The sequence below is a fragment of the Scleropages formosus genome, chromosome 22 (genome assembly GCF_900964775.1).
Source record: "Scleropages formosus chromosome 22, fSclFor1.1, whole genome shotgun sequence".
Taxonomy (NCBI): Eukaryota; Metazoa; Chordata; class Actinopteri; order Osteoglossiformes; family Osteoglossidae; genus Scleropages; species Scleropages formosus.
Window position 1 is genome coordinate 9,132,311 of NC_041827.1, and position 14,404 is coordinate 9,146,714.

A 14,404-nucleotide genomic window follows, 5' to 3' on the forward strand; every position below is an offset into this window, starting at 1 on the left:
TCAGTTGCAGATCCTTACAAATCCCTGAAAAATATTTATTATGATGAAAGGATTGAAACTTCAACACAAATTTAATTATGCATTTTTCCAAGCACTATGTCATGGAATATTTTCAGATAAACCTTGCATTTTTCATAAAAGAAGAAATGCAGATGGGGATGAAGAGGCAGGGTTATGTAAGTGATTTTGGATTTGAATTGCTTTCTTATTTTTCCTTTGGGTCATTTCAGGTTAGGCTGATGTTTCATACAGTGTTAGTGAGAACTTATATAGTAGTTGCTGTATTTCTCCATTAGAAAAAATATATACTATGAAATGTTTTTGAGTTCACTTAATATAAAGTGTTCACATGGTTGTCCATAGATCTTAAGTTTAAGACGGAGACTAAAAATCCAGCCTTTCAAATAAACATAATAATATGATTTAATATAGATTTAAGTGATAATCCTTCATAAAGCAGCCATAAATCACTTTTGGAGAATGAGAAAATTAAGAACAGTATGTTACAAATTAACATTTTGGAACATGTCAGCTGTCTCTTAAAAAATTTTAATAATATGGTGACTGAAAATAAACAAATGCAGAGAAAACAGGACAAATTAGGAAGAATTTCAACTTTCAGCATGGTACATTGATTACTGATAATAGCAATTTCCTTCACTTACACCTATAATGCTCCCAGTTACATCAAAACAACAACTGTTGTCAATTCCAGATGAGCATATCAGCGAAATTATTAAATAATAATAAACCGCACTGGACAATAGATTTATAGTGCTAATTATTTGTTATTATCAAATAATAACAGTTCATCCAAAATTTAAAAGTAATCAAAAAAGCATTGCCAAGAAATTCTAAATATATGCATTTGTACATAATCCCAATTTTGGAATATTCCCAAATTAACCACTTTTAAAACTAATTGATATTACATGTAAAAGGTGGACAAGTCTAATCTGAAATTTTGCTATATAGCAGTAATTCAGATTCAGAGATACCATTAAAAAATCTAATTGTTTCTTTCTAAGTATCATGTTTTCTTGTATTGTATATAATATTGAGAGTGGAGTGTGTGTGTGTGTATCTTCAATGTTTTCAAGGACTTCAATGCTGTACTAGATTCCATCCTCATGACCAAGGATTGGAGACCACTGAAGCACTTGACCAGACATCAATGTTGTGATCACATGCTTTCATGATTCACTTGGACAGAGAAACCCTCCTGTGGTGAGAGCTATTTAACTATCAGGGGCAACAAAAGGCAATGTTCAGTGTCACCAGTTCACTGGAAACTATGGGAGATTCAGCATCGCCAGCTCACCTGAACTACATGTCTTTGAACTGCAGGGGAGGAAGAAGAGCACCCAGAGGAAACCCACACAAACACAGGGAAAACATGCAAACTCCACACAGACTGAGCAGGGATCAGTCCCATGTTCTGTCGCACTACCCAGGTGATGTGCACCACTACTCACCGCACTACCGTGCTGCTGAAGCACTTCTATAGTACATCAAAAATAGCAATGCAATACACACACACACACACACACTGGCTGAAGCCACTTGTCCCAAGCGGGGTCACAGCGAACAAGAGCCTAACCCAGCAACACAGGGCACAAGGCTGGAGGGGAGGTGACACACCCAGGACAGGACGCCAGTCCATCACAAGGCACCCCAAGCGGGACTCGAACCCCAGACCCACCAGAGAGCAGGACCCAGCCAAACCCGCTGCCCCACCGCACCCCCTCAAAATAGCAATAATAATACAAAATTTTCCACAAAAGTTCTACCAAGTACTGTGAAAATCAGCTACTCACCTTTTAGGAGCAAACCTTGGAGTGTCTCACCGACAGATTTCATAATGACACAAGCCTCAGTGCACTAATATATTTACATTTTACAATTATTCATTTAGCAGATGCTTTTCTCCAAAGCGATGTGCATCTCATAGAAAATACAATGTGTGCATTACATCAGGAGAAAGAGACATAGTTGCAGACGTGTGATTCTTAAGTACAGTTAGTTTGTTTCTTTTAACATATGCACCGATGTAGTCCGTTTGCATATCAATATATTCACATATCTCAGCGTTAGTATTTCAGTCCTTAACAACTGGCTGGAAAGCCAAACTGTGCGCACAGAAACTGGAGTGCCAGTACATTTGTGGTCATCAACAAGGTAGCCAAAATATGGTACATATGATTTCAAGAACCATAAATGTAAAAGTTATGATTAAATCTCTCATTCAGTACACTCTGTATTCTAAATATTTTTAAGGATATGGAAGATGACACATGGCTTTGTTTCTTAGTATAGTTTATTATTCAGTCTTGTCACTATGTATTAATATGGGATAATTCTTGGGTATTACATATATTATGTAGTGTGCTTTTCTGCTTGACTCTATAAGGGATGCATACACTTATTAATTGGACATGAAAATATTTTACCTTTTTTATCATCTTTCTTGGCCACTGTAAAGCAAGAAAACATCAAACACAGTTTGGTGGGAAGTGTGGTATTGCAGAGATTATATTGATCTTTGTGTGGATGTAGAACCAGTCTACCATCTACTGGTGACAGAATCCCCACAACTTCAAGTCACAGGAATGGCAGTGGGAATTATACCTCCTGGAAAATAAGAACACCACATGAGCAATATTGATAATTACGTATGAAAATCTCTACTTGTTACCCTTAGATATAGGGTTACTTCGCAGCATTGATTGTTCCTGAAAATGTGCTTATAAGATACAACAAATAATTAATAAAGAATTTAAATTACCCTTCATTTAAACTCTCACTCAGAACTGCTGAATCCCTCTCAGTATTTGACAAGCCTCTTAAAACAAATCTCTTTCAAACTCACTTCTTTCCAGATCTCCTAAGTTTCTCCATAAATTTACATTAAATAATTTGTCACAAATACCTCCATATTTCTTATTGTATGTGCTGCTGTTCATGTAATGTTGAAATTTTCACTTTCTGCCAATTCTGTATGAAGCCACCAGTGAAGTATAAACGGTTTTAACTGTGACATCAGACAAACTTACTCACTTGACAAATCACGTCTGCATCTATGTCTTTTTTGGCTGGAAAAATGCACTTTTGTTTTCACAAAGTTGCATGTAACTTTGGATAAAAATGTCTGCTAATTGAACAGATATAAATGTAGCACAAAGACAAAAGTGTTAAAATGAAAAGCCTTACAAGAAGTATTTTTTTAATTATAGCTGTATCTAGAACCTGACCCATAAATAAACTGATAAAAATCTGTACTATTAAGCTTTTGATTATGTAGACAGTAAAAATGAATAAATGTGGCCAGAGGCTAAGAAACACTGAAAATCAAGACTGAAAAGGAGATTGTGGAGATTATATATTTTTAATGTTTGGTCATTTTAATGTTTGAAATTAATGCAAATAACTGTTACACTTATGCACTGACATTCTGTTCACAGTGTACCCTGACCGCCCCCCCCGCATTTACAGTTTACGCTCCAGACCACCCTTACTCTGTATTACACAAGCAGTTATTAAAAATGGTTGGACTGAAAGGTTTTATCTTTTATTTATTATTATAGGAAAAATTTTCATAGAACCGAAGTGGTGAATAAATGGAGGGATGTCTGTATTAGGTAAGTCTTCAGTGACTAACTCCCTGGGAAAAGTGACTTTGAAGGTAAGGACAAATCAAGTACTGAACAGGTGTCTAGTCCCAATCATGTTTGTAAGTTGAGGAGCCAGTTTATTCCTATGAAGGACACACAAAGCATACCTATAAATCTAAGCCAAATGCACATACCTATAAATCTAAGCCAAATGCAGACAAGATTGGAACTGCCAATGTGTATGCTGAAACAGAAATAAGCAGCCCACAAATGTGAGAATGCATTATTTTTTATATCAACATGCATAACATTTGCTACATTTAAAACCTACTATTACAAAATTATATTGGAAACTAAATTTCAAAAATCTCATTAAAATAGTTTTATTTTCCCCGTACAAATATAGGTAACATTTAACTATAACTCTGGATCTGATAATTACAGAGTAATTCCAAGACCCAAATGTAAAAGGGCCCATAAACACTGATCAGCAGTGCTCATGAGGCAACCCATAAATACAGGGTAATTATAAAATTTAAACACCCAATTACGGAACACAACTTAGCAACTGCAAATATACACAAGGGGCTGATTGCTTTTACCCTCTGAAAAGTCATCTATCAAAAAATACTACTCAGACAGGAAAACGTGGAATGTTAGCTCACATGTGAAGTTTACAAATACTGTTAGCAGATATCAGTTGTCAACGTGTAGCTTAATAGAGACTTCCAATAAAACAACAAATACAAAATGATGCCACATGAAATTTGAAGGCACTGGTGTCATTGTAAAATGGTCTCCAACACAATACAATGAATTCTGAAAAAGCTGATTTTCCCTTCCTGAGAAGTTTCTGCAAGTTTTAAACAGAAGCAGTGCTGTAAAAGGCTACAAATCAATCTCCACTTTCAACAGATCTCACAAGTGAGATGTAGATGTGGAACTGCCATGGAACCTGATGGGCAAGGTCACTTCTGACTGAGATACTCTTGTTGTGGGGCGGTCATACCTCCACGTTAATGTTCTGCACTCAGAAACCGAAAACAATTTGGCAACTGTACACATTTACAAGTGGCCTTTTGCTTCACCCACTGAATAGCCATTCATCATTAAGACTATGACTCGCTGAAACCAGAAAATGTGGAATGTTAGACCAATCTCCAAGTTACAAATAACTTCTCCTACTTGGTATAAATGTCAAATTATTGCTTGACACATTTCAAATATACCAGTCAACAACAAATGCCTGCACTTGAAATTTTCAGCTACTGGAGTCATTGCAAAATGCTCCCAAAGTGGTCCAAACAAATCTTGAAAAGACCGATTGTTCCCCTCCTGAGTTCTTTCTGTAAGCTTCAAATATCAAGAGACATGTTTAAAGTCAATTTTTATGTTGTGCATCAACAGGTGTCCAGTTTCTTAGAGCCTCTCAGAGTCGTAGGTGTGGAACTGGCATGGTGACATCACGGAAGAATCGATGGACAAGGGCATTTTTTGCAGAGATCCTCTTGTTGGGGTCATAGTTCAGCATTTGCTTGAGAAAGAAAAGAATGAAGTTTTGATTGAAAACCTTCCTTGCTACTTCCTATGCAGATTTCGATGAAAATTAAAGCAATTCTTTGAATGATCTGATTGGGATAAACACTATTCTTGTCCATCATGCTCACATTATTTGTAATTTGAAGTCTAGTTCAAATGACTAAATGTCATTTTTTTAGAAGGAATGAATAATGGTGAAATTCAAGCTCATTATTCCCATTTTAATTTCTTAAATAAATGTGTTTTTTTTTTTTTTTTTTTTATTTTGGCCCTGTGATGGACTGGCGTGCCCACCCTGGCATCCAGGGTGTGCCACCCACCCCTTCAGCCTTGCACTCAACATCTCCGGGATAGGCTCCGGTTCGCTGGGATCCTGCTCGGGCAAGCAGTTCTTGAAATTGTTTGGTTGGTTTTCATTTTGAAATATTCTAAGTGGGGGAGTTGGTAATTGCACCTGAAGTAACTACCTCTGACTTTACCTCTATAAAATCTTTTTTCAAGTCTTTATGTAATGAAAAACATGTCCAACTCACTGCCAGGAGGTCTCTTCCATCTTCGTCAAGAGGGGGAACAACTTTGGAGAGCTCTTGTCGGGCCCACTTGGGAAAGGAGGGTTTGTAGTCTGGCATAGAAGTGACACCGGGCCACGATGATTCGTCAGGTGTCCCAAGGGTTCGAAAAATTCGAAACAGCTGATCTATCTCAGAGTCTCCAGGAAACAAGGCTCTCCTTGTGATCTGAGCAACAGGTTGAGTTGAAAGGAAACAAGAGCATGGGCAGACTCAGTATTTGAAATAATACACACAAAAGAATGATCTAATGTGTAAATCACCATTAAATAACCCTAGTAAACAAATGAGAAATACATCATACTGACTTTAAAAATCATTCATTGCTTCTACCAGCAGTTCACCGTATCAATCTGATGATACAGCTGAATATGTTTTGTGAAGTACTGTATTTCAAGGTGAGTATGCTACTCAAGGGAACAAAACTAGCAAGGAGTGGGAACTGAACTGGCAAGCTTTAGGCTGCAACTTTCTTTCCTTAACTGTTATGCTACCAACTGCTCCTGAGCATCTTAAGCCGATCCTTCAAAATTTTATAAACAATGAACAATGTTTTTTATCCACTCCTTGCCTCTTCCCGCATAAAGGAAAGTAAAACAATCCCAACAATATGCCAACATGAAATCTTCCAAAGTTACAAGCATCATACAAAACTGAACTACACTATTAATTTAACTAAACCATTAACCTGTTCACTTTTTCAATGCAGTAACATTTATGTGAAGTGTTTATTAATTTAAGGTTTAAATGTTTTCTTTAATGCATACAGATATCCTACATATATTAAAAATTACACTGTGCTTAAAGAATAGAAGATTTTAGATTTTTCTGAAGCTGTGCTCAGAGTTCTCTTCCTCTTGCATGTTTTTCTTGAGTTGCAATGACATCTTCCAACAGCCAAGTAGAACCAGAGGATACTCCAGGACCAGATAAAATAATTTGATCATACAAGATACACCATATAAATTCAGTGGGAAATGGTGGAGATATTTGTGTAAAGTACAAGATGGTATAGGTAATAAAACAGAAAATGCCTGTGATAAATAGCCTTTGGATGACAGCAGTATTTGAGAAGACAGCCATAAAGCACATCTTAAAAATAGAAAAGAACTTTCATTTGTTTGCAGTAACACAGACACACATACATATGCGCGTGTATGTTTAATTACAGCTCCAATTGCCCATTATCAACTGTATGTACAAACACTGACACCCAATTACCATTTCAGCAAAAATGCATCCTAGACTCCAGATGTCAACAGCTGTGGAGTAGTATTTGCATCCAAGGAGGATTTCTGGTGCTCGGTACCACAGAGTCACAACCTGGAAAAGACAGGGCACCATTACCTTTACCTGCAGAGAAATAATGCTTCTAGCATAAAAAAAAACTATGATTGCATACTGATCTTTAAGTGCACAATACAGGATAAATAGAAAAAAAGGATATAGGCAGTCCTTACTTGTATAATTTATGAAACTTAGTGCCCCATACTTCAATTATGGGGCAAAATGACTGGGGAGATATTATCTTATAATATTTTAAAAATATTTAAAAAATATTATCTTATAATATAAAAAAAAAATAGTGGAAGGGTATCAGGATTTGTCTATCCTGTGTTTACGCACCTACTCGAACGATGAACCTCGGTGCAGCAAGTGGTAGGTAACAAACTAGTTTGCTTGAGACTTTCATGTCTGTAGCTATGTATCCTCTTAATGTAATGCATAAATTGTACTTTTGCTGAGATGTATGTCGCTTTGGAAAAAAGCATCTGTTAAATGAATAAATGTAAATGTAATGTAAATGTAGATCTAGACTAAGACTCCTCACCCTCACAAGAAGGGCAACAATAATGAACAAGCCACGGGAGTCCACAACACCAACATACATTCTAGATGAATACTCTCACCTCATGGGTGTAGGTACGAACAGGCACGCCAAAGGCTCTGGCCAACCCAAAATCAGCAAGCTTGATCTCTCCCTGGGCATTGATGAGCAGGTTTTGGGGCTTGAGGTCTCGGTGCAACACACGGTGCGAGTGGCAGAAAGCCAGGCCTTGCAGCAGTTGGAACAGGTAGCTCTGTACAGACAGTGATACTTTTAAAGTCATGAAATGAAAATAAAAAGTTGTCAACAGTGCCCTGTCAACAAAACAGCTGTTGCTTCATCCTACAATCTCTCTATTGCTTAACTTACACTTGCAGGCATTCCTACCAATTTTGTCACTAAAGCTAAAGATAAAACATGCTAGAAATAAAGTTATCACCTAACATTTAATATTTTACTATGAAATGCATTCACAAGATTACATCATAGTCTGTTTTCATACAGATTTTACCTTCACCAAAGGAAGGGAAATGCCAGTAACAGAGGAAGAGTCCATAAACTTCTTGAGATCTTGATGGAGAAACTCAAACACCAGGTAAAGCTTGTTCTCTGTGTGAATTACATCACGCAACCTAGCAGAAAACACAGCAAGATGAATACAAGAGTTTCACAACTGTAATAAACTGAAAAAAGTACAGTATTAGAAAGACTACATTGAGACAAAGCTAGAAAATCGAGAAAGAAAATCATCTAATTTGAATGAATAGTCATGAAGTCCAAAGACATGTTGTTCAGGTTCCCCCATAGTGTGTGAGTGACAGAGGGGGTGTATTCCACTGATGTATGGATAAGTGACCCAGTGTAAGTACTGTATCTAGCCGTGTAAGTCACTGCAGTGTATAAAGTGTGTGGGCTGACAGCACTACATAGAGTTCACTGGAAGTTGCTGTGGAGAAAAAGCATCAGCTAAATAAATAAATGTTCAGATGAATAATGAGTAGAAGACATTTTAAGAATATGAAAAGTAGGCTCCCTTCCTGGATCAGGGCCTTGTCATGGCGGAAGAACTTGCGTGATCTAGGCATTTCCAGAGCTATAGTGGGAGCAGTATGCTCCTGGTAGGGTCTCCCCAAGGAGAACAGGGCTGGAATGAAGATCCAGACTAACATAGTCCAAAAATCCCCATGAAAAATGGAAACGTTACGTTTACCCTGCCCGGAATAGGGCCACTGGGACCTACCCCTGAAGCCAAGCCTCGGGGTAGTGTTCCTAGGCAAGCGCCTGGTAGCCGGGCAGCCCACATAACCCAGCTAGGCTCAGCCCGAAAAGGCAACATGAGGGGGAAGTTATGTGGGCCTACCACCCGCAAGGTCCAACATGGGGGTCGGGTGCAATGCCTCTCAGGCAGCAGGAGGGGGCAGGGTGGCATGTGGCTTTTGACTCACTTGACAATGTTAGGATGACTGAGCTCCTTGAGGAGAGAGATTTCTCTGATGGCAGTACTGGGAACTCCTTCTGTTTCCCTGGAACAAAAACAACAGAAAGGTGCAACCTTTCAAAGCTGAATTTTTTTTTACCAAGGTAAGACTGTCCTCAGCCGGAAGCTGATCAGCAGGGGAAGATATTTAGTGGTACACAAAATGAGCAACCGTGAAATACCCCCCTCTTTGAAGGTTCCCAGTCAAGCATGAGTTCATTTACACGGCAGACTTTTCTAAAGTAAACTGGCATTGTTGCACTAAAACGTCCCATTAAAATGTTTACATAAAATCTGAGGTAGTTTACAGGATGAACAGGATTCGCTAGCGAAGAAAACGAAGGGACAGAGTGGAGTGGGTGAAAAACAGAGCGAGTCAACTGCAAATTCAGCAATGAATGAATGTGTGGTAGCTGAATCCACCCTGTAAATCCGTTGTGCATGCGGCAACAAATTCAACATTCTAGACAAAGAAAACAATAACCAAAAATTAGCAGTGAGGTGTCGATCCAGAATTCAGTCAAGATGGCACTCATTTAACTCATACAAGTTTTCTCATTGTGCATTTTACGACATGATTCTCATAGTGATGAATCCAACAGCCGTTGTTGGTTTCTAAAAATAATAAGAGACGCATGATGAGATCGTAACTGAGATCGTCTTGGATGGTTCAACAACACTCAACACTTACGTATCCAGCCTAATTTTCTTAAGAGCGACAGTTTCGCCCGTTATCTTGTTCTTGGCCTTGTACACCACTCCATAAGTCCCCTCTCCGATCTTCTCAACTTTCTGAAATGACTCCATGTCCCCAACACACGCGAACACACAGTAACTGACTTCCCCCGTTTTTTTCTAGGCCAGGCAGGACTCAGTTCCCTTCCGCTTGTCTAAAATAAAATCTTGTGAAACCCAAAGGATGTGCTATTTCCTGAGCTACCCGCCTTAGACAACCAGCGGCGGTAAAGTTTGACACAACATACAACAAAAGCTGAACTGCCCTCCAAACCCAGACACCTTCTCCAACACAAAACAAAAGTAACCGAACGCGCCAGTTCCCGCGTTCAATAGGCCACGCCCCTTCAATCAAAGACTTTCGCAATACTCCCGCCCTTTTTAGTGACGTAAGGTCCATGCAGCCATTTGAGATCACACACACACACACACAGTTTCAGAACCGCTTGTCCCTTATGGGGTCACGGGGAACCGGAGCCTACCCGGCAACACAGGGCGTAAGGCCGGAGGGGGAAGGGGACACACCCAGGACGGGACGCCAGTCCGCCGCAAGGCACCCCAAGCGGGACTTGAACCCCAGACCCACCGGAGAGCAGGACTGCGGTCCAACCCACTGTGCCACCGCACTCCCCGCCCATTTGAGATCGAGCATGTTTTACCATTCCCTGTCTATTTTGGAACGGCACCCGCCCATCCAATTTTGAGCCAATAGAATGGATTATCCATCGTACGTAAACGTTAGTTCCGCCCATTATTAAACTGAAAAGGCGGCTGGACTCCAGGTTCTTAGAGTCAGTGTTAGACCGTTTTGGGAAAAGTGGGAATTTAGGAAGTCGGGAGAAGTTTGTGTGTATACACACACACGCTTGATATAAGTTTAGTTTTTTATATAAATATATATGTATAACTAAATATAAAATGGCGGAACAAGAGCCAATCTTTATGTTCGCATTCAGACTACTAGCACGAATACTTAGCACGATGAATTTAGAGAAAACAACAAAGGCTGTGTGAAAGTGGAGTTAGTACGTTGTCATTGTTGTGGCTCTAAACATTTTATGTTCATATTTGTACCGTTCGCTTTGAGAGTCTAATCATGCCATACGTTTAAATTTGTGTAGCTTAAAAAGTATATCTATATGTTACATTCATGTAATTTTTTTTAAAACTGCATCAGCGATGTGATGTGCCTAAGTGACTTCTATAGTGTTGCTAGCGAACGGCTCCAGACTTAAAACACAGACAAATTCGTCGAAGCCAAGTGAGACTTTTGGAGTCACAAGAGCCCCGTTGATCCCGATTAATTTAGGATAACATTCCTGACATTTCTGGGCTTTGTGGGCTCTTCCTGTCAGCCAGGCCAGTCCCGTGTACGCTTCATGTTTCATGTCGGACGTTATGTCTTGTCCTGGGGCTACTGTGTCTTAAGTTCATTATGAAGTAACATTTTCACACCACCATATCGGTCATATTTTTATGGCGTTAGAACCCGCAGCAACTGCTAACGGCTGCGAAAGACATAAATACTCCCTCAGCTCGGCGTTTGTGTCGTAATTTCATTTTTTTTTTTTTTTTTTAAACATGCTGGACCGTCACCGTTTGAAGCGCGTACATTTAAGACAACTGAAAGTTCCCATTTCGGTAAATGTGAAACATTTTTTATGAAAATATCTGGAATTATGGCTGAATTAGTGGAGGCGTTATTGGTGAACTGGTCGTTGGCTTGTTAGGAACTTAGATATTTGAGATAATTAAGTAAAAGTGTGAATCTGTTTAAAAACGCTAGTGGCGATATGCTTGACAAATTGGTATGAATTTAGTAGTATCCAAACATGACACACATGTATTAAATGACCTTAAGTGCAATACACTTGGTTACACTTAAATACAATACGGTTACACAAATTTTCCCTGTCGGTGTGACAGAAACACGGACCAAGGCGACTTGACAAAAAGATGTAACATAAAATCATGACGGCAAATGGAGTCTTTAGGTAGAGTGTGTTTCGTGTCACCTCGACTGATTCCAGCCGGCAAACACACACACACACAAACAACAGCAGGACAAAGAAAGGGTGAACAGTTAGTGGATCAGCTCCTAATAGTCTTATGTATTTGGAATTCGTTGAAAGGGCCGTTTAACGACAGCAGCCGCTCTTACTTACACCCCCTGTGCTGTGTGGCGAGTTGCGGATTAACTTTTTCACCTTGTCCCAGAGTGCCACAAGTTGCGCTCTCTGTGGCCTCTTAGCTTATAATGCTTTTTCTTTTTTTCCTGAAATTACTTTCCCTAAATATACACAAACATCCTCTTAATTTTTAAGTACGCTAATATGCTGTCCCAGTACTTGTGTGTAACTCCAGTGTGGATAATATTTCTTGGCCATTAGTACATAGTTCCGGTAGCTATTGGGGAACGAAAATATTAGCAATCCAATTGTACTCAGTTGCGTTAAACACGGATATTGGTGGTGATATTGATTGATTGGTTGCTTTAGGTTTGCTTGAAGGCTGAGGCAGTGGAAACCTCTCCCTGTTACTTCAAGACATAATTTAAGTGTGTTTCAAATCTCCTTGGCTTTTAACGCGTGAGGTAACTGTCAGTTCTAAGGAATGCAGTTGACAGGACTCATGAAACCTTACGTTTTAAAACATTTAGAAATCTTTAATTCTTGCCTTTTTCAATGTGGTTTTCTTAAACGTCGAAAAAGTTGTTTTTAGGCATTGATGGGTCTAAATGTACATACACTGTTAGGATGTAAAAGTGTTTGTCCACGGCTAATGTAAGGACTGGTGGCACAATGGCGCAGCGCATAGGAGTGGCGCCTTATAGCGCTTGGGCTGCTTGGGCGTAGGTTTGAATCCATCTCAATCTGTGTGGAGTTGTCTGTTGTCTCTGTGTCTCCATGGGTTTCCTCTTTGTGCTCTGGTTTCCTCCAGCAGACTGTGCAGTTCAAGTGAACTGGAGAAATTTAAACTGCCCATAGTGTGGGGTGGGGTGGTACCCTGAGATGCAGTAGCGTCCTGTCCAGGGTGTATCTCCCTTGATTCCAGGATAGGCGCCACTGGGACCCTGGTTAAGAGAAGCAGTCATCAAAAGCGAGTGAGTAATGCAAGGTCATGAACAGCATAGCATTATCACAATATTCTGACATTGCCGTGCATTTCCAAAGCATCATATAGTTATGTGGTCGTCACTGACTCCATGTCAAGGAGATCTAAAAGTGAAGCCTGAGAGATACTGAAACCATCTCTGAGCTCCTTGTTACCACCGTCACATACTGAATTTCATTTTATGGTATCATAATTACCTCACCACCAAATTTTAATAAATTGCAAGATCATTACACGTTCTACTGTCCTCTATGCATACCAAATGCTAGCTACTGGCCTGTGTAGTATCAGTATTTATTCATTAACAAACATGAATTTCTGTCAAAATTATTCATATGTGCCAGGGAGTTTATGACACAGCATGGTTAGTCAGGTGCTCAGGGGGATTTACTAGGCCGTAAGGACTCTATGAGCACATGAGTGGTCACATGAATTGCTGTTACCAGGCTTCGGAGAATAAGACATCCAAATAGATGGACTTACTATGGTCTGTTTCTGCAAGAACACATTTACAAACAGAGCCCCCTTTGATTAAACTCAGTCTCCAAGGTAAATAAAAGGCCTGCTTTAATTCCTTCAAAGATGCCAACTAAGTCTCACTTTTAATTCAGGCTTTGTCTGAACTCAGAAGTACAAAAGCCACACAATACAATAAAACATGGGACCATTCCAGATGGAGATTAGAAGCAAAATATACAAAATTATTTTTATTTGTGCTTTGTGTAAAACAATCAGGTAGTACAAGCTGTACTTGAATAGATGCGTTATTCTGTATAAAACTTTGTTGTGGAAAGTACTTCTGTTAACTCAGAGTTGTACATTGCTTTGGAAGAAATTATTCAAGATTCAAGAGTTTATTGTCATGTGTACAGTAAACAGTTTGTTACACCATACAATGAGATTCTTACTCTGTGAATCCTCTCAGCAGCCTATGACAAATTATAAGGAAAGAAAAACATAAGGAAAACACAAGGCGTAAATCACAAATTTACAAAAATTACTATTAGTGCAAAGTCACAAATTACAGAAATTACTAAGATTACTATTAGTGCAAAAAATCCAAGAAACAAGGTTATATACGTATATAAAGTGTGCAGTGCGCAATGTAAACATGGAAGTCGTACGTGTGCAAAGTCCTGCAGAGGTAGATTGGATCTATTCCCAGTTGGGGGGGCAGGGTGTATTTGTGTACGCAAGGTATGCGGAGGTAGTCTGTGGTCTCTGATGTTATTGGCGTTGTGGATGTGTATGTGTGTGTTGGAGCGATGGGGGGTAGTTGACACCTCTCAGGCTCAGAGGGTGAAGTGTGTCTGCTGTGATGGGTGGAGAGGCAGTTGGATGGATGTTGTTCACAAGCCTTATGGCCTGTGGGTTAAAACTGTTTTTCAACCTTGAGGTCCTGGCTTTATCATTCCTGTAGCGTCTGCCTGTGATGGTAAGGGTGTGAAAAGGCTGTGCTGGGGATGACTATTGTCCTTGATGATGTTAATGGCTCTCCTGATGGTTCTGGCCTGGTATAGGCTCTTCAGTG

At 39.4% G+C, this 14,404-nt stretch overlaps 1 protein-coding gene across 1 annotated transcript; it reads right to left on the reverse strand.

The window, feature by feature from the left end:
* Window positions 1-3,929: 3,929 nt before the first annotated feature.
* Window positions 3,930-10,092, reverse strand: cdk2 (cyclin dependent kinase 2). The gene is made up of 7 exons (XM_018725233.1): window positions 9,716-10,092; window positions 8,993-9,070; window positions 8,059-8,179; window positions 7,630-7,800; window positions 6,941-7,042; window positions 5,684-5,887; window positions 3,930-5,145 (listed from the first exon to the last, which is right to left on the reverse strand). Exons 1-7 carry the CDS (start codon window positions 9,829-9,831, stop codon window positions 5,041-5,043), a joined length of 897 nt encoding a protein of 298 aa, XP_018580749.1. The 5' UTR covers window positions 9,832-10,092; the 3' UTR covers window positions 3,930-5,040.
* Window positions 10,093-14,404: the final 4,312 nt, after the last annotated feature.

Coding starts and splice junctions, on each gene's coding strand:
- cdk2 (XM_018725233.1), bottom strand. CDS start 9,831: ATGGAGTCATTTCAGAAAGTTGAGAAGATCGGAGAGGGGACTTATGGA. Junction 8,180..8,992: donor AGTCATCCTAACATTGTCAA/GTGAGTCAAAAG, acceptor GTTTTCTGCTAG/GTTGCGTGATGTAATTCACA. Junction 5,146..5,683: donor ATGGAAGAGACCTCCTGGCA/GTGAGTTGGACA, acceptor TTCTTTCTCAAG/CAAATGCTGAACTATGACCC.